This window comes from Aptenodytes patagonicus, chromosome 1, assembly GCF_965638725.1.
Source record: "Aptenodytes patagonicus chromosome 1, bAptPat1.pri.cur, whole genome shotgun sequence".
NCBI lineage: Eukaryota > Metazoa > Chordata > Aves > Sphenisciformes > Spheniscidae > Aptenodytes > Aptenodytes patagonicus.
Genome location: NC_134949.1, coordinates 91,098,148 through 91,117,423, shown reverse-complemented (window position 1 = coordinate 91,117,423; position 19,276 = coordinate 91,098,148). Strand labels below are relative to the sequence as shown.

General features: G+C 46.6%; 1 protein-coding gene across 1 annotated transcript; it reads right to left on the bottom strand.

The window, feature by feature from the left end:
* Positions 1-1,159: 1,159 nt before the first annotated feature.
* Positions 1,160-19,183, bottom strand: LOC143165292 (uncharacterized). Its single transcript, XM_076348755.1, has 20 exons — positions 19,013-19,183; positions 18,856-18,912; positions 17,199-17,236; positions 15,827-15,967; positions 14,176-14,238; positions 12,872-12,992; positions 12,352-12,444; positions 11,141-11,301; positions 9,947-10,032; positions 9,661-9,744; positions 8,367-8,429; positions 8,148-8,225; positions 7,968-8,056; positions 7,203-7,239; positions 5,220-5,368; positions 4,949-5,011; positions 4,553-4,628; positions 3,809-3,893; positions 3,540-3,627; positions 1,160-2,966 (listed from the first exon to the last, which is right to left on the bottom strand). The coding sequence occupies exons 1-20, from the start codon at positions 19,166-19,168 to the stop codon at positions 2,856-2,858; spliced, it is 1,839 nt and encodes a 612-aa protein (XP_076204870.1). The 5' UTR covers positions 19,169-19,183; the 3' UTR covers positions 1,160-2,855.
* Positions 19,184-19,276: the final 93 nt, after the last annotated feature.

Here is a 19,276-nt window from a genome sequence, read left to right as displayed (position 1 = left end):
GCTGGCCAAACGTGTACCCCTTCTCTTTCCCTTCCCACAGGGCAGGGAAGGAACCTCAGAAAAAAAATATTTTCGTACAGTTCTATTTTTTTCTTGCGGCGTTTATAAATATTTAAGATATTTTATATTTTGTATACTATTGTTTTTGTGGGGCGGGAAGGGAACCAGTGGCAATTAAATGTCGCTTTATAAACAAGGTGTTATTTTATATATATAAAAAAGATCAATGTGTATATACTGTATATCTATACCCATACATATATCTATGTGAAGCAACAGGATTGTGTGTGTGGTCACTGTGTCCGCTTTGCTCACACAACCGCCTTGCTATTGCATACCGTGGGGACAGAACTGCTGTTAATTAGAAACTGGTCTGCAGTAGAACTTGGATAAGGTAACAGCCAGGGGAATAAAGGAATCACGGGGGCCTTTCACCAGGATGAGTAAAGCTTATCTTAGTAACCTCAGTACCAGGGAAGTCTTGCACTGGAAATGTGCACTGATGTGATACAGGTTTAGGGAAAGGGAGGAAGCAGCATGCGGAAAGACAAAACTACTGTCAGTCAGTAAAAGCTCTCAGTTCTTTCTTCTTCCCCCTGTTAGCAGGATACAAATATTATTTTTAAAAAATAGCAAACTCTTTACCCTTGGACTAGGTGATCTTAAAGGTCTTTTCCAACCTAAATGATTCTATGATTCACTTTAGCTCCCATCTGTCTTCCTAGTACCTTGAGCTCCCTCACTCTACCCAGAGAATGAGCTAAATACTGAAATTATAATTTCAGGGTAGTGTATCATTTAGGAAGCTATTTGAAATAAATAGCTTCATCTAGCAGGATGGTAACTGATTATTTTAAACATCCATCTCTAATCCCTTGAGTAACAGCATTAAATTAGGGAATATACAGCCATTTCCTTCAAGCAGTAATGTTCCTGGCAGAAATTTGTTCTTGTCAAACACTTACCAACAACTCCCTTATTGCTATATAATGCATTTCAGCAGTGTTTCACTCTAAGGTATGTTGGTAGTGTTTAATAACTTCTCATTAATAATAGAGGAAATACTTTGCTTTTAAACTGTTTTCATAAAGCTGAACTATACTAGAATCTAGTGAAAAAGTAGTTGTGGTAGCATCACATAGAAGAATTGACGATAAAAGACAGTATCAAACATATAATTAATTTCACTGTGGATGCTGGTGACAGCTGCTGGTAGGAGTTGATGCTTTAACTCAGGTAATTAAAGAGGAGACGGCAATGCAATGTTCTTCCATTCAGATGCCACCTGACAACTTCAGCCATTAGTAAAGTGCTGGCTCAGTTTAAAGAGCGGATACGTATGGGGAAAACACACCCTAAACTGTACAGAGTTTGGGAGAAACTGCAACTACTTTCTGTTCCTTCTTTCCTTCCAAGCTAAGTAAGAATACAGCACGCTTCTCTGCTCCTGTCTGTAGGACAGCTTCTCCAGCAGCCTGATCACAAGCCCAGGATACCTGATGAGGTAGGCAACAGGAGATGCCTCTGAGCATTAACCCCAAGCTACTCCAAAACGAACACAAATGCTTAGCTTTGGTTACTCCTAGGCCTCCTCTTATCTTTCATGTGGCCCTAGTGCTGCTGGCAGGACAGATACTTGGCAGTTTACAGTCTGGGGCTTTTCAATGAAACACAGTACTGTGGCTTAGAGCCATGTCATGCTTTATGTAGTATAGCCTCTTTAATCCATGTCTTAATTCTGCCTTGATTACTTCAGGAAGTACATTTGGGATAAGAGGGAGTTGGCTTCTTATCTAGAGCAAGATCTTTGTTGCACATGGCTTCGTGCAACACCTTTCTGGCACCCAGCTTCAACCCTTGCCAATAGCTCAGCAGTGTTTCCTACTTTCAGTACCACACAAATTTCACCTGTTTGTTTGTACTAGCTGGCTCAGCACCCCTTGAGCAGCATTTCACAGCATTACCAAGTAGTTTCTTCCATTTGGACACCTAAATGATAGTAGGCTTATACTTAAGCAAGCGGGAGAAAAAAGGCTTTCCAAGGCTTAGCTTGGGAAATGGAGATGTGCAACAGAAAGGCAGAACCCTGAACCAGGGCTTTGGGTCACAGAGTTGATGAGGGTTCACGCTCTGCTTTTTTCTCCCCTTGCATGTAAGGCTGAAGATAGATAGGTAGGACTGCTCATGCAGCGAGCACATCCATACTCGGTGCAACAGCTAGACTGACCTTACGCTGTTTGCAGCATAAGGGACAGCAGCATGGTGACACTTTCATAGCTATAGGCTTTCTATTTTGCTCTGAGGGACTATTTAAGGGGCCGCAACACCCACTACCTAATTGCAGGCATGTTAAGATCTTCCTCATTCCAAGGGAGCTAGGCATTATTTCTTAAGGGAAGCTGCCTCTCCCCCTCAAAACAGTACCTTTGTTATATCCTGGAGCAGGAGGAGTTGTGTGAGAAGATTTAAAGTCTAGGGATTGTACCTTTCCCATGCTCAGTAGTATGAACTGCCCACATGCAGTCCTGTAGATGCAACTCTTCCATCTCTACACAGGACCCCTATGTGGAAAGAAGTTGCAGAAGATAGTTGCAGCTTCCCCTTTTGGCAAAAAGCGAGGAACTAGCTAGTACAGTTGGTCTCCCCAGTATAAACTGGACTATCCAATAACAAACAGGGAGCAGAAATTATGTCTGCTCAGCATCAGTGCCTGCTTAGATCAGTGTTCCTCCCGATTCCTCAAATGGGCTTGCTACTAAGCCTTATTCAGATGAACATTGAAAACACGTCCACTCTAATACTTGGTCAGGTCAGACTAGGAAAAGACAGACTTATTTCCCATCTTGGTCACTCCGTCATGAGAGGATGTTGTAATAAATGGATGGTTTTTTGGTCTGGTAACGAAACTGCTCTAGCTTCAAGCCAATCCTCAGAAGAACAGCTTCATCCCACCATTTTGCCATGACCTGGAAGATGAGAGAGGCAGAGAAAGGAGGAAAAAAGAAAAAAAGTAGCAGCATTATCACATACAGATGCTCTTGAAAGCCCTGCAAAACATAACTAAATCTTTTCACCCCCAACAGCACCAAAAGGACACATGCTTTTCCCTTTTACCCCAGTAAGTATAGCATCACTGCATGTGGGATAAAGGCAGCTGTGTGACTTTTAATTACAAGACATGGACCCTTCATTTAAATGAGACCCATTTCAAGAGGGAGAAGAGCAAGGAAGGACTTAAAGAAGTTACAGAACTGAGAAATAAGGAAAAGAGGAAAGAATAGTGACAAATAGTGGGTACTGATGCAAGTAGACAGAGAGACAGAGAAATCTATCTCCCAGATACCTGAAGAGTTCCTCTGCCATTCAGGACTGAGTTACTCTGAGGCAAGTCTCTTCACCCACAAGTTAAAATTTTATTACCAGTATCTGCCAACTCCTCAAGTGTGCTGTGTGGAACAGCAGGAACCTGGTTATAGTGGTTCAGGACAAAGCCAGCTAAGGACTTTGTGACCCAGCATTCACGAAGAGCCAGTGCTCACCTGGAAGCTGATAGGAAGCCCAGCAGTGGAATATCCAATGGGGACCACAAGGCCTGGAATCCCAGTGAAGTTACCAAGCTGCATGAACCTGGGGGAAAAGCTGTCATCAGCGTTCCTGCCTTGGGACGGCAGCAAAGCCATCCTTTTTTGGGAGAGGCAGCTAGGATCGATCTCTCCTGCTTTACAGCCTGAGCTCTTTCAGTTAGTGCAGCTATTCTCCATCTGTTCCCAAACTTTTGCTTCCGTAGTGCAAGCAGCACTCGTCTTACCTCATGGACCGGACTGTGAAGGACAAATTGCTGCTGCCAGTCAAGAGGTCAGATTCATAGATTCTTGGGGCAGTGGAAGCAACAGCTGTGGAAGAATCACAGAATGATTGAGATTGAAAGGGACCTCAGGAGGTCATCTTGTCTAACCTTCTGTCTCAAAGACAGTCAGCTAGAGCAGGTTGCCCAGGACCATGTCCGAATGGCTTTTGAATATCCCCAGTGATGGAGATTCCACAGCCTCTCTGGGCAACCTGATCCAGTACTTAAAGAGCAAAGGAAGAGTCAGGCAGTGGGCAATCTTCAAGAAACAGCTCAGTTCATTAAAGCCACATGTTTGATATACATTGGTGACGCAAACTCACACCCCTGGAATGCAATCAAGTCACTAGGATTTATGAGTTAAGCGGTAAGTTTCTATTTAAAGCAAAAACATCTGCATTCATAAGTAGATGTCCAGTCCATCCTGTGTAAACGTGCTGGCTCTGCAGCTCCTGTCTCAAGTACCGAGGAGTTTCTCACTGCCATGGATATAGGCAGTAAGTCTAGAAATACACAGCAAATCTAGAAATACACAGTAGTCTTTCTAACCAGGCTGCACTATCTTCTAAAGGCTTGAGGCACAGCGAAGTCTTTGCACAAAAGTCATGCTCTTAAAATTCGGGAGGGAAAGTTAATGGAGTAACTGTTCTTAAAATGCACCACAAAGCTGTCAGGGACCAGCTCTTTGGCCAAGGCTGCCAATACCTGGTGTAAGGATACAGTTCACAGTGGTGAAGATCTCTCGCAAAAATCTCATGCTCCGAGTTCTCTGTCGATTTGCCTGCAAGCAGAGAGACTACTGTCTGACCGGGCCCTCTTGGTTCATGAGGCTCATGTTTGATGATGACAGACTGCCCATCAGAGCCTATGCCTTCACAAAAGACAACACCATTCCTGTAGTTTGGAATCAACATGCAGGACACCAATCCACGTGGCATGTCCTCTGTGGTGCCCCACCATTCAGCATGCTTTCACAGCAGAGGGCAATACAGCTGGGCGGTATCTTTCCACATGTACGGGGAGGTTAAGAGAATCCTCTATGCCACTTTCACAATTTCACTAGGTGCCTCCCTTCAGCCTTCACCACAGTATGTTCCTTACCGTAATATAATCCAGAGCTGTGAACTGGGAAGCCAAGGCCAGGCTAGCCCGAGTGTCCAAATTCTGAAAGAGAAAACATCAATCAAGGCTCTGCTTGCAAGAAACTGAATGTGAAAGCCCTGGAGCTCTCTTCCAGGTCTGCTCTCCTGTATCAGTAGTCATCCAACAGGTCATAGAAAAAGCAGGACAGCCTCAGGTTTCTCACTGACATGACGCTTGTTCTTATCAGCCAGGACAACTACTGCCACTGATCCAAGCTGCTGCTACTTACCATTTCCTGGAAATGTTTATTGAAGTCAGGTTGCAGGAAGTCCCTCATCTCACTGAGAATGCAGATTACATGTGCTACTCGCACTTCCTCCATCTCTGGAAGAGACACTTCAACCACGCTGGCTCCCAAACTTTGCAGATGCTCCACAGCTGAGTACAGAACAGGTAAAGCACAGACAGCATCCTTGAGTTCACCAAACTTCATAGAAGGGCTGTGAATGCCCACCCCCTTGAGAAGTTAGAGACCCCATAGGCCATTACAAGGCAAGCATCTTCAGTGCATCACCTGGCATGCAGACAGCTGCAGCTGCTGCTCGCAGGTAAAAGCCTTCAGCCTAACTAGATCTCAATATTCCAACAGGGCAGGGGTAGGGGCTTGCAGACAGGTTCCTAACTTACCCACTACATTTCGGGCAAGTTCATCTCCCCCCTCTAGCCCCTCAGTTAACCCAAAGAGTAAAGGTGGACTGACAATGCTTCCCTGAGCACTTGACATGACCGGTATTCTATCAGTGTGAAGCGATTGTTTAGCGTCATGACATTCCCATTCAAAGCCTCTTCTGAACCATAATGGTACAGGAACCTGGGGGATACTCAAGAGACCAGGTCAACAGTACAGATTCACTAAATCCTGATACACTTTAGCAAGGCTGAACACCAAGATTTTGGGAAAAGTGCATCTTCTGCAGCCTAAAAAGAATCCTCTTCTTTCTTTGACCCCAACTTCTTCATAAATACCCAAGCTTGCTGTTGTGGTTTAACCCGGCAGGCAGCTAAACACCACACAGCCATTCGCTCACTCCCCCACCTCCCCAGTGGGATGGGGGAGAGAATCAGGAAAAAAAAAAAAAAGGTAGTAAAATTCATGGGTTACGATAGAGACAGTTAATTTAATAGGACAGAAAAGGAAGGGAAAATAATAATAATGATAAAAGAATATACAAAGCAAGTGATGCACAATGCAATTGCTCACCACACGCCAACTGATGCCCAGCCAGTTCCCGAGCAGCGGTCACCACCCCCCGGCTAACTCCCCCCAGTTTATGTACTGAGCATGATGTCATATGGTATGGAATAGCCCTTTGGCCAGTTTGGGTCAGCTGTCCTGGCTGTGCCCCCTCCCAGCTTCTTGTGCACCTGGCAGAGCATGGGAAGCTGAAAAGTCCTTGACTAGTGTAAACACAACTTAGCAACAACTAAAACATCGGTGTGTTATCACCATTATTCTCATACTAAATCCAAAACACAGCACTGTACCAGCTACTAGGAAGAAAATTAACTCTATCCCAGCCGAAACCAGGACACTTGCCTATTTCACCGGCTTATAGTGCATCTCTCCTAAGAAAACTCTACGCATGTAGAAGTGTGAGTGTCTATGGAGATAAGGAGGCTGAAGAAAATCCAGGCAAACAAAGCCTGAATACTGTGAACTATCTCAGCTCCAATGCATAGGAGGCCAACTACTATACCAAGCATTGTAAAGCTTTTCTCCCCACCCCGCCAAGTACTCACCAGGGTCAATTTTGTTTAGTCTAAAATCTGACAAAGCCACCCTAAAGGCACTATTTGGCTGATTTCAAGGAAATACCAGAGAACTGGATACATCACAAATACCTAGCCCTGTCTTTCCTACTGAACATTATGTTGTGAAACAAGTCCCTCCCTTAAAAGTCTTTTACCATTAAAGCTTGCAGAGTAAGTATTACTGAGCACAGATCTGTCTTTATACAGACAGAGGCTTAGCACACTGGACTGCATTCTTCCATTGTAACCTGACAAGCCTACAGCTGCCGAGCTTTTTAACCCTCAGCAATCAGGAGGGCTTCCCTAATACAAAGCTACTGCTGTTTGTCCAGCCAGACCTCTTTAAGCATCTGCCTTTAAGGACTTCAGGCAAGATCTTTTTAATGCATATATAAGAGGAGCACCAAGTGATACCATGACATCAGGCAGAATAAGAGACTTACAGACTTTTCCTCTTTACCTTTCTCACAGATGGACAGGACTTCAGCGTCACATGCCTAGAGAAAAAGAGGAAAGAACTAAGTAGACTTTAGTCACTGCCCTCCTCTCCTTGGTGAGCACGCTCACCAGGACTTCAGTCCTCATGGAGCTTTCCTTGTTCCCGTCCCTAATGGACGGCCCTCCAGGACTGCCTTAGGCCACCTGCTCCAAGAAAACAGCTTGCAGGTCATACCCCTATGGAAAAGGAAAGGCTGCCTTTTCCAGAGGAGAGGGTATTCCTCCTCTGCACTGCAGCAGAGTCAGAAAGAGTCCTTGTTTTCATTCAGGGAAGAAATCCTGAGCACATTTGTGGGGTTGCATTACAATTGCCAAACAGTACTAGCTTGCAAACCCAGTTTCTACATTGGAATGATGAAATACCACTCAGCAGCTACAGCATTGTCACCAAATGGATACACTAATTTTCCTCATTTGATTTTAAACTAACTGCCTTTTGTAATCAGTTCAGAAGCATTGCTTCCAATAGAAACAGCAGTATGAAGAAGCATACTGCCATCAACTGTACAGTTGTTACCTTTCCTCATTCCTCCAACAGACTTTTAGTCAAAAGGCTGCCTTAGGAAAAAATCCATCCCTGTCGATGTTTTCACCCAGGCTATATTCTCTTCCAATTATAGGACTAAATATGAGCAGCTCTAATGATGACAGGCAAGAGAACAGTGAATGCACTGAATTCCTTCAAAATCTCATTCTGTAAAGCAGCAGAAAGAGAGAGAACAGGTACCTTAAAAAATGTCCAGTCCACTCCCAGTTTTAAGCCCTTCAGGTCAGGAGCACACATGTCAGATAGGGTTGCTTTGGGCTGTTTTAGTCCTGCAGGGAACAAACAAGAGTTCCTCCTTTTATCTAGGATGCCCCTAGGAAGGCAGAGCACCTGGGCTCAGGAGGGAGAGGGCTCACCTACCATATGGATAGAGCGGATCCGGCTCAGCAAGGATACTGTAAACAATGGCTGCATCTGCCACTGAGGTACAGATAGGGCCTGTAAAAGAGAGATCAGTTGCAAAAATGCGACAAGGGGTAAATAGTACCTTCCTCCCAAGGTCTTTTGTAGGCACAGATTGCCTCCCCTGTGAGAACACCACACAGCAAGGTCCCTGAAGTGGAGCACAAGTCCTCTTACCTACGCTGACTGTGGAGTAGGAGAGTGGCAAGCTGCCATGAGAACTGATGCGCCCAAACGTACCTAGAGAATAAGAAACAGGCAGTTAGCTAGATACCAGCAGTCGCTGGTAAGATCTGACCTAGATGATTCTAGTGCACCCAGTAGGTAAGTAACACACCCCTGCCAGTCACTTTTATGTCTGCCATTTCAGAGCCCAGTCACTCATCTTTCAACACCCTGTTCTGCTGACCATGATCTGTCTCATCAGTGAAACAGATGCGTTCAACAAATAGTGAAACTGTTTTCCCCCATAAGAAATTACTTAGTTGAGGGGAAATTTGGGCAGGGACACTGTGAAATACATGCATTTAAATATGCAGAAGGAGCATCTATGGTATGGAGGATGGAGAGGCAGGAGCAGGATTATCAACAGCGGGAGATACCACCCCCTGGGAGATCTCACCCACTTCACTAGTGAGACTTCATGCCTAACACCAGTTGTCTTCTGCGAGTGCTCGTATCGCCTTTCTGACCAGTTACATTTTTGGGATCGTCGTCATTATCTTCCTCAGATGAATCAAGATTAATCAAGTTGATCACATGTGAAGGATGGAAAAACAGAGTAATGGCTGAGTATCTAGTCTCAGATGAAGCAGCTGAGACCCTTTGGAATGATAAGCCATTACAAAAAGCCAGCATCTCTTCCAAGTGACAATCCTGGCTCGCCACCTTCCATGCTGTAGACACTGCCCTGTGCATGTCTTATGTCCTCTGCACATTCCCCTTGATTACATTAAGTCTTACTGCAAAAACTGCATTGCTACTTCTTGTAACACTGAGATAAGAGGGAATGGCTACATCCTGGTTTCATACAAGCCTATTACCAGGTTTAACTTACCAGATACAAATCTGAGCAGCATCAGCCTCTCCATATAATTGGGGTGATGGCAAACCATCGTGGGTGAAGATGCTTTTCACCAGCTCACTACGGATACCCAACTACGTTGGGAACACCTCCCAGCAGAGAAGGAAGATTGAAGCAGGACGAGTGGGTAGAAAGAAGAGCAGCAAGCATGTTTTGTTCAGCATTTGACTCAAATAAATTAGGCTTTTTGAACATCTATTCAATAGCCAGTACTGAGAATACTTCCACTCTGCCGGTCCAACCCACATGACTCAGTGTTATGCTCCAGAGTTTCTCTGGTGGAGTTTTGCTTGACAGGAACTAATGGACTGTGCCTGACTTGTTTGTGGCATTCTATCCGATACAGCAGAAAAGACACACACTCCCTCCATGATTAAAGGGCTCTACCTTTCAGTCCCACCACACCACAGAACGAAGCAGGAATCCTCACAGAGCCGCCTCCATCTGTGCCAATAGCCACCGGGCAGAGACCTACAAAAAACCCCACACATTGGCCTGTGATCAGAGAGACATCGTGTTGCCCTGTCCTACCAGCAGCTGTAGCCAAGACAGCACACAGAGCTCTCTGTTCAGCTAGGAGTTCCCTCCAGCTTCTAAACTCACTAAATGCCTGAGGCACTTTGGCTCAGGACCTTCCTCCTACCACCCCTGAGCTCCATTTAGGATGACCTACCTGCTGCTACAGCTGCTGCTGACCCACTGGAGCTCCCACCTGTGAAGTGGTTAGGCTTGTAGGGATTCCTAGGGATCTTGTGGTACCTAAGGCAGACAAATAGCGTTGAATCTTTTCCTAGGAAGGACCGCATGTACTACCACTACTGGGCAGGAAAAGATCCAGAAACACAGTTCAGGGATTACAATCTTTTAGTAAAGAGACACCACTTCATTCCAGATAGTGCTATGTCCCTAGAAAACAAGATGCAAAAAAGACTTCTGCCTCCAAGTCCAACGTCTTGTTACTATAAGCAACCTATCCAAAAGAGAGATTCAAAGCAAGAGAAAGGATGCCGCTCCAACTCTTCTGTCTGTGACAGCACTGTGCCATTACTGCATGCCACAGTGCGTTATGCAGTTCTAAAAGGTGGAACAGCTGGTGGCCAGCAATCCTTACAGACAAGCAAGTCAGCATCCTCAGCTCTGCCCTTTATCCCAGAGCAGCAGCTCCCAAAGTCTCCAGTCTGACCACAGTCCCCAAAGAGACCTGCCAAACGGTGGGGTATCCAGCCAACCTCACACAGTGAGGAAACACCCTGGCACATCGTGGCAGTTGAGGGGGAGCCCCAGTTCCATCCAGCTGCACATGCATGAAGCGTGGCTCTGCACATGGTTTATCAAGGCTGTGAGGACCACTGCTCTGGAATAGCAGTTCTCAGCTTGGCTATAGCTGGAGAATTCACAACAGTAAAGCAAATTCCAGTGAAATCTGTTTTAGTTAGGAAATAAAAACACTATGTTCCCCTGAGATGACTGTACCTTTTCCCACTGTTCTGGGCCTTTAGCCATTACTGTGACTGAGAATTAGATTACTATTTATTGTTTTCTGTCACCACTTTTGTCTACCACTCATCCTGGAAACATTCACACCTCCAGGCCTGTAAGGCCTGGCAAACCAAGTTCCTTACTCAGCAGACACCACTTGGATCCTCTCCTTCCTTTGGTTTCAGGAGCCTTCAGGCTTCCACAGCTACTCTGATCCTCAAATCTACAATGCTGGGTTTTCATACCCCCAGGGTTCTCCCTGCACAGGGTGCTTCCATCAGTTTTATTCTCACATGCTTGCCCTATTTTTGTACCCTTCCCTGTCAGTTCTGGACAGACTTTTAGGTCTTTCTAGACCCGGGGGAAGAGAGGGGAAAGGGATTTTTACCTATTAGGGTTGCATCCAGTTGTTCCAGCCCCTAGTTCATGCATGTTTGAGACCCCAATAATAATAGCTCCAGCCTCTCGCAGCTTCTTGGCCACAGTAGCATCTTCTGTTTCGGGCTCTGTCCCAAGATACACTGTTCCCACTCGGTGATGGTAAGGTACCTTAGCGAGAAGACACCTTATTATTCATCCTAAAACCCTGGCAAGGTAGGCAGGCACATGTGCATGCTTCACGTGCACACTTCAACTCCACAACAGATCCCAGACATTAGGACCCACAGAGGTAAGTAAGGCCTAGCAAGCTTCACTCTTCAGCTTGTCCTGTGATGGTTTCTGTTAGGAGGGACACTCAACCCTTCAATATTTGGTCCTTCTCCCATGCAGAGGAGTCCTTTTAATAGCATGATATGGAAGAGCAGAAACATGTAGATGGTCAAAAAGTCTGCCTCCCTGCAGCAATGCAGTTGCTATGCCCAGAGGCTGCAGAACCTTGGCCCCACAGCACACAGGAGCTCTATTTTCCATTTTCCTATGGACAGAGCTGCAGTGTTTCATATCTGCAGTGCTTTGAAGCAAGGCACCGAGATTAGATGGATGCCAAAATCCCAGATGGACTCATTTCCAGGGTATGCTAAGTACTCTTCACTTTGATGCAGCAATGGAAGAATCTGTACATAAACAGGACTCGCACCCTATGGGTAGGTCTCTGCAGAGCCTACAACAGCTTGATGGCACTGCCAGGAGTATTTAATGGTAACTGTTGTTAGGCCACAGGCAAAACTCCTTGTGAGTGGGAATTTTCAAAGTAACTTGCATATTTCTGACACAAGTATATCCTTTAAGGTAAGGAGAGAGGGATGCTTTGCCAGTGGAGCAGTCAGTGCCTGAGAAATACAGACAGTTACACCCACCGCTACAGATGCTCTTACACATTCTCATTTCATCATAAGAGGAACTGTTTCCCACTCCCACCCTCTAGTCCCCATGGATTAAAGAGATCAGTACAAGATACGGAACACGTCTGCTCTACCCAAGATCTGTCTTCACCTGGCAAAACTTGTTAATCCTACTCATGACAAACCCACATACTACCCCTTATTACAAACATATTCTCAGGCTTCTGCTGAGGAGTTGGCCTTAAAACATTGTCGCGGTGAGTTGTCCAGGTTGACCACCTGCAGCATGAACTGACAGCTAGACAAGGAAACTCACCACTTTGAACTCTTCTTTCAGACACACTGGGATGCCATCCAGATAAGACAGGGTACATTTATTCCTGTAACGAGCAGTGGAGGCCTTGGCCATCTGCACAAAGAAAAAAAAAGTATATGCTATACATATTTAGTCGAGCTGAAGGTCATTACCAGTATCAGAACAGATACCAAAAATGGCTTTCTCAGGTTTCTACTAAGCCAAACTATAAAAGTTTCTTTCTTCTTCCACCATATGCTGATGGGAAACTACTACTTGGAAGCATCTATGCTAACGGATGCCACATAAGCACAGAAGTCCTGTTTTAAACATAGTTGTCCAGCAGGAAACAGATTGCTTTAATGCTACCTCTCTTTGCAGGAAGGAAAGCAAACTTGTCGTAGTCCTCTACACAAGGAGGGAGGAAAAATGTACATATTTTTCTATGCAATGTATCAGCAGAAGAGCCTCTACCCCTTCTAATGGATGCTACAGCTCTTGGGGTGGCAGAGGCCCCTTTCCTACCAGAGGCAGACATTACCAGCATTATTTGCTCCTGGTCCCATTGCACTATCGCTCTGAGTGGGGGCGTGGATTTGTCGCTGTCCTCCAGCATGGCAATGATGTTCTTTGCTACCTGAGATGGCGTCAGCTTCCCACTCCTACAGGACAGGAAAAGTTGGGACCCTGTTACAAGACCCCCACACCACACCCACACACAGGGTTTGTCTCTCATGTAGCAAGATGGCAGCTGTCACAGCTGTAAGCAAGAACTAGGTAAGAATCTGTGTGTGGTGATGATTTCAACACAGTTGACACCATCAAGACAGGAGACTCCCTTCCTTAAGGGGAGAATTTGCCTACACAGCACACCCCCAACCCTTAGAGTAGGGGCAGGAGCTAGGAGAGTTACACAGAAATTCCTGAACAACCAGATAAACAGGGAAGGACAGCTGACAACTTTAGAGAGTCCTCAAGCTCCTAAAAGCCTGAGGCTATGAAACTCCCAGTATCATGAACTAAGACCAAGAGGCCAGCCCCCTTTATACAGGCTCGCTCTCTCTCCCCTGTTACAGAGAAGGGGCTCCCAGCAGTACTGTCATAATCCACTTTTAACAAACAGGCCTTCCCTCCCTCTTGGCAAAAGGCTACATTACACGACAAACATCTATCTCTGACTGACACGAAAGCCTCACAGTTAGGATGCACCTATAACCCCAGACTGCAGTGTCAGCCTTTTGCTCCAAGGTCACAGCCTACTGGCAGAGGTGGCCCTTGAGGAACATGTGCCAGGAGTGCAAGAGGATTTATCTGAGCACTCCACATATGGCACGTCCCACAGGCAACCAGGAGTTACCGAGCAGTCAACAGTTCGCAGAACCTCAGTGTCAGGGATGTGCTTCCAGTTGTTCCTGAGCGAGACACATTTACTTGGTGAAAGCCATCAAACTGCTCACAGGAGCACAAGCAGCTGAAGAACCAAGGGATACTTCAGAGACCCACAGTATGTGCAACTTGCATCATCCAGATGAACCTTCCTCTGCTTCTCACTCACATGTTTGGGCAAACAAGGTATGTAGAAATCTCTCCCAGAGAAGACTGACAATAAGCCAAGGAAAACAGCATTTAAACATCCTTGCAGGGCTTGTAAAAGTTGTGCCAGCTCCCCCATTTGGTTTTCCTTCGTTATTCTAGTAGAGGGAAAGGATTCCAAAGGGTGATGCTGAACAATGGTACCTCAAGGACAATCCTAACAAAGAAATGCCTGAGAGCTTGTGGAACAGTAGCAGCCCACAGCAGGGAAACATGCAAGACAGGTTGTTCCCAGACCACAATTTCACCTACCGGTAGCAGTCCAGGTAGTCTTTGATCCCTTTGAAGCTAAACCCATGGCTAGCAGAATCAGACCTGCAAAGAAAGAATTAAAGGGGCAACTGTGAACCGCCAAAGCCACCTCTGTTTAGACCTGCAGACTTCAGTATCACAGTCCAATGCAGGTTGGGCATCACTCACTTCCAGTAAACCTGCTGGTCACTATTTGGACCACCAGCCTACACATTTCAGCTCACACTCTGTCAGACTCCTTGCACACATGCAAGACACCAGGCACACTAAGGGTGCCACAGAAATAAGGGGTCAGTCTTGCTGACGTGTTCTAGTTGCTTCATATTTCTACTGCAATACAGCAGTCACTAAACTGTTCAAAATTTATTCCAGGTTTACATTTGCTACTCACCACTGGAGCATTACAGAATAGCTAGAATACACTGGTAAACCTACTCCTAGGTTCTGCATCCCAAGTTTGATCCAGAGAGCCAGCAGCACATACCGTGTGTGGTGCGGGAGGGGGAAGAGACATTATGCAGCACACACAAAGATTCACATCAGCAAACTGCTTAGAAACTAAATCGATGGCTCTAGCACATAAGAAACAGACCATTTCTCATCACAACAGGATGAACGTAAGATCATCTGAAGAGCTAGCTACAATTACTACTCCTGTGATGTCACCGTATCATCACCCAAACCAGAAGCCATATCTTGGAATAGGACAGTGTATGGCACTGTAATGTGCTATGCAGGGAAGAGGCAAGGCTCCAGTAACCTGCCCTGTAATACTCAATATATCAGCGGTGGAACTGGGGACACTAGAACCAGAAGGCTGCACTCACCCTGACCAATGCCTGCAGGAAATACATCCCTTCCTCTAAAGTGAAGGAGCTGAAAGTTTTTCCTTGCTCTACCTTAGGAACTCAAGCAGGGAGCAAGCTTAGTCTTGCTAAAAGCAGAGATACATACAGAGAACCCACTCTCCGAGACGCTGATGAAGTGCAGCTCATAGCCATCTTCAGTAACTACTGGACAGGCCCACAACTAAGAACAAAACCAGATGGGGAGAGCATTCATAGCAGCCCAGCTGCTCCCACCTCAGCATCAGACCTCAGTGAGACAAGCAAGCCCGAGTAACATTTCGCCTGGAATCTAGTGAGATTTAATCAAGTACAGGCTGCAATCAAGAAGCTGAACAGGCTTTTAACCAAGCAACCTAACAAAGACTAATTTCTTGAGGATCGTTTTCTTTATACCCTGTGTTCCTTCTCTCCTCCAAGCAACCCCTGTGTTGTTCTCTTTGAGATTCCTTGCAGGCAAGAAACAGCTCACCTGCAAACTCACTTAAAGGGATCTATGTGCTGACTAGCCAACCACTAAGTGTATCTGCTCTAATAGTGCAACCACAGCCCTGGCAAGGGCAGAATTTGGTCTCTCCCCAGTAAGCAGACTCCCTGAAGCTTGTAGAAACTTCACATTGCCTGTAACTACTGGTGATTTGTAAGTTACAAAAGGAAAGATAGACTGACAGCACAATTTGTTTTGTAAAGTAGCCAGGTGCAGAAAAAGATTTTAATCCAAATTACTGACAATGACAGCTTCCCACTAATGTAACAGTGCCAACACATGTGTTCTTCCATTCCACTCTTACACATCACATACTGACCTTGCATCTATCAGCTGCTCAATAATATCTGAAGTGCTTTTAGCCTCAGACTTGTCTTCCATAACCTCCGCAGCAACCTCTGGGATAAACGTGGGATCTTCGTGAATGTCAAGCGAACGCATGAGCGAGAAGTTGTTCAGTCTGAAGGAGAGAGAGTCACTGCTAGAGTTTGCAAGCTCTACCATGACTAATTTTTCAGACTGTGCAGAGGGAACCTTATCCAGGAACATTTTGTCCTAGCAGTCTGCTCTCACAGCAGGGAGTTGCAACAGTTACAAGATAATCTCTCTCACACCTTTCCTAAAGGCAGCATCAAATCTACTCTGCTTGCTTAACAAAGCCTCCTACATCTTGACAGAAGGCCAGCCAGCCTCCATAAACCCAAGCTGCGAAAGAACAGGTGAAAGTTTTCAATTCACTTTAATTAGATATATCACCCACAGACCAAAAGACAGGAATGGAGAGGAAAAGAAAAGGAGAAAGTAGTGTAAGCCATATGTTCAAGCACTAATCCTGTTAAAACAAGCACCTCTTCAGACTTTTCCATGACCTGCTTCAACACAGCTCATTCGTAACCAAATACAACAGCGATTGCAGCACGAGCCCAGGGCTTGGAACACATAATGAAGCAAGGAAATCAAGACCCTCTCATAGGTGTCAAAGAATGATCTGCTGTATAACAGCAATGACGCTTGTCTGGGTTTGATTCATTCAAAAAGCCAATGCCCCAAGTAAAAATTCAAGGGCACCAATGGCATGTAATACATTTCTCAGTGTCCTGGGATCTGCACAGATGACCCATCAAACAACGGGCAAACTATGTGAGCCAAGTGTGAGCTTGAGGTTCCCGACACCTCCTAACCTGAGTGGCTCTTAGTGCAATGTACACTTGAAAGCACAGTTTCTAAACAAAAACGTGAGAGAGAAGGAGAAAAGACTGACCTAAAACAGTGTAATATTGTTAAAAAGAACGTCTGGCCTCATTTCCCCACTACTACTATTCTTTTACCACTACTGGTGATAAACACAGCAGATTCGCACATCCACAAGCTTTGAAAGAAAGACTGCTCTTTAGCAAAAGAACAGAAAGGCAAAGAGGCAAGCTGTCGAATTCGGTTTCTATGCACCTGCCTGAGTGTGAAAAAAGGTTAATTTCTTCTGATAGAGACCCACTCAAACCAGAGTAGTTAAAAAAATAATCTAGTAAACAACATCTATGACATAATCTTGCTCACTCTCCAATCAAGTTATGCAGCTTCCCTTGCAGATAACCTGTAAGTGGTGTGCAATGCAAGCACCTTTTAAAAAAAAAAAAAAAAAACAAAAACCACAAACAAGAAACTTGGAGGGGGAGAAAACTCCCCACTCTTACCTTATTAAGAGCGGCAGTAAGCAAATCTGTCCAAAAGCCTAGAAGAAAGTAAGCAGAAACATTGGTTTGCAGTAACTTTGACCTGAATACCTTCCTCACTAGACAAGAAATGCTGAATGTCCTCACAATTGCTGCAGTCTCAGAGCACCCTAGAGAGCATGCAATCCTATCTAGTAAAAAAATAGCACAAATAGTTGTATTTCAGGCCACAAAATTGGCCTGAAATGCTTTTCCCCCACCTCTCATGTATATATAAAGAGCATATTCTTCTGGCTCTCCTGCCTTTGTCCTTCCCTGACTCGGCCCAGAAAGCCTGCAGCTGCAGGCTGCAACACTGTTAAGAGGCATCTATATAGCTCCCATCTGTCACTTTCTTCATGTTCTGCAGATTATGCAAACACTGGGTAAGGCAGAAGCTTATTATTATTTTGTTTATCCCACTGTTATGATCTTTCCTGTCACTCAACCAGCTCCTGCAGTAAACCGAGTCAACTTGGCATGAGAAATTTAGAGACTCCATGGTAGCAGACAACTGAAAACACTCTTTGAATACCTTGGTTCCCAGTGCAGCAATACCAGCGGTCCCAAAGAGACCAGCCTTGTTCTAGCCTGCCTTAACAGCTCAACAATGGACTTCAAAAACCCGTTAAGCAAGGCTCACTCTCCTAGATCCATGAAGCGATTGTTGCCTCACACAGTACACAAGAATTACAGTCTCTTTTTGAAAACGCATTGCTCCTAATCTACATCTAATCTAAAACAGCACAATCTTGTAGGAGATTGAGAATCTTGAGTCCCCCCTCCAAGGGGGATGTCAGGAAAGGAAACAAGCCCAGGGCCACGCACCAGAAGTGGCCACAAAGCAAAGAATAAAAAGGTATTCTGGTTGTCATATCCTGGAAGAAAGCCACTTGCAAGGTATTCTCATGAATAAACACAGCCCATCGCTAGCTTTCACTCCAGGCCCAACCAGCCACCAAGCTCTGTAACAGGACACACTGCTGAAATGAGACTTTCGTGCCTAACCTTGACACTGGCTCAAAAGGAAATGCCCAGCAGCAACAAAATCCACCTGCTTTTGGGTCGGTGCTGCCACAGGGCACTCACTGCCAAGGGGACGCAGGCTTTTCTCCCCCCAGCACCCTGCCATACAGCGGTCACGCCTCCTCCACAACGGCCTTGGCAGGAATCAACCCACAGGCTCAAAGGCACACCAAAGCCCACCTGAGGAAGAGCGCTGGGGGGACAGCCACCTTCAACACCTTCCTGAAAACCCCACTCAGAGGGCTGAAGGACCCGAACCCCTTCACGTCCGCGGAAAGCTGGCGGTGGCTGTATTCTAAGTTTGATGTCGGCTTCGGGTTCTCCACGCCCGAAGACACTCACGACACCCTCACCCCAGAGGCCATCTCTCTCTCTCCCCACGGCATCCTACCTGGGGGACACGGTGAACCCAAAACCACGCAGAGAGCCACAACCTCCCTACAATTTCCCAAGAAACGCGGGTTTTACCTTCCCACCGAGACCCCCTCCCTCCGAAACCCCCGGCAGTCTTGACCGCTTTCCCCCAGCAACCTCGGGTTTTACTGCCTTGTTTACCCGGCTGCCGCAACGCCGTCGGGCCCGGGCAGCGACCCAGCCCCGCGCCCCGACTCACCGTGTTGGCCACATGGACGAAGAGGCGCAGCCCGGAGCCGCACAGCCGCGGGGCCCACTGCAGAGAGGAGGCGAGAGGTGAGCGCCGGGCCCCGATGCCCGCCCGCCGCCGCCCCCCGCCCGCCCGGCCGCCCGCCCGCTCCCTCCCCGGCGCTCACGGGGTCCCGCGGCGGGCTGCGGCCCCGCGCCTCGGCCCGGTCCGGCTCCCGGCGGCGCAGCGCGACCGCCGCGCTGCCCGTGTGCCGCCGCACGCAGCACAGGTAGGCGGCGGCAGCCGGCAGCAGCGAGAGGAGCAGCAGCAGCAGCGGCGCCATGACTGTCCTTCCGCCGATGCCGGCGGCGGCAGCGAGTCCTCCCGCTGCCAGGGCGGTGCTCGGGCCTCGCCCCGCCTGCGGGCCGGCCCTGCCCGCGCACGGAGGGCG

Bases quoted from the DNA above. Each gene is read 5' to 3' on its own strand.
- LOC143165292 (XM_076348755.1), bottom strand. From the start codon at position 19,168: ATGGCGCCGCTGCTGCTGCTGCTCCTCTCGCTGCTGCCGGCTGCCGCC. The intron at 11,302-12,351 runs GTGAGTTTCCTT...CTTCTCGCTAAG, and splicing joins TGAAAGAAGAGTTCAAAGTG to GTACCTTACCATCACCGAGT. The intron at 8,430-9,660 runs GTAGAGCCCTTT...CTTATTCTCTAG, and splicing joins TGGTGTGGTGGGACTGAAAG to GTACGTTTGGGCGCATCAGT.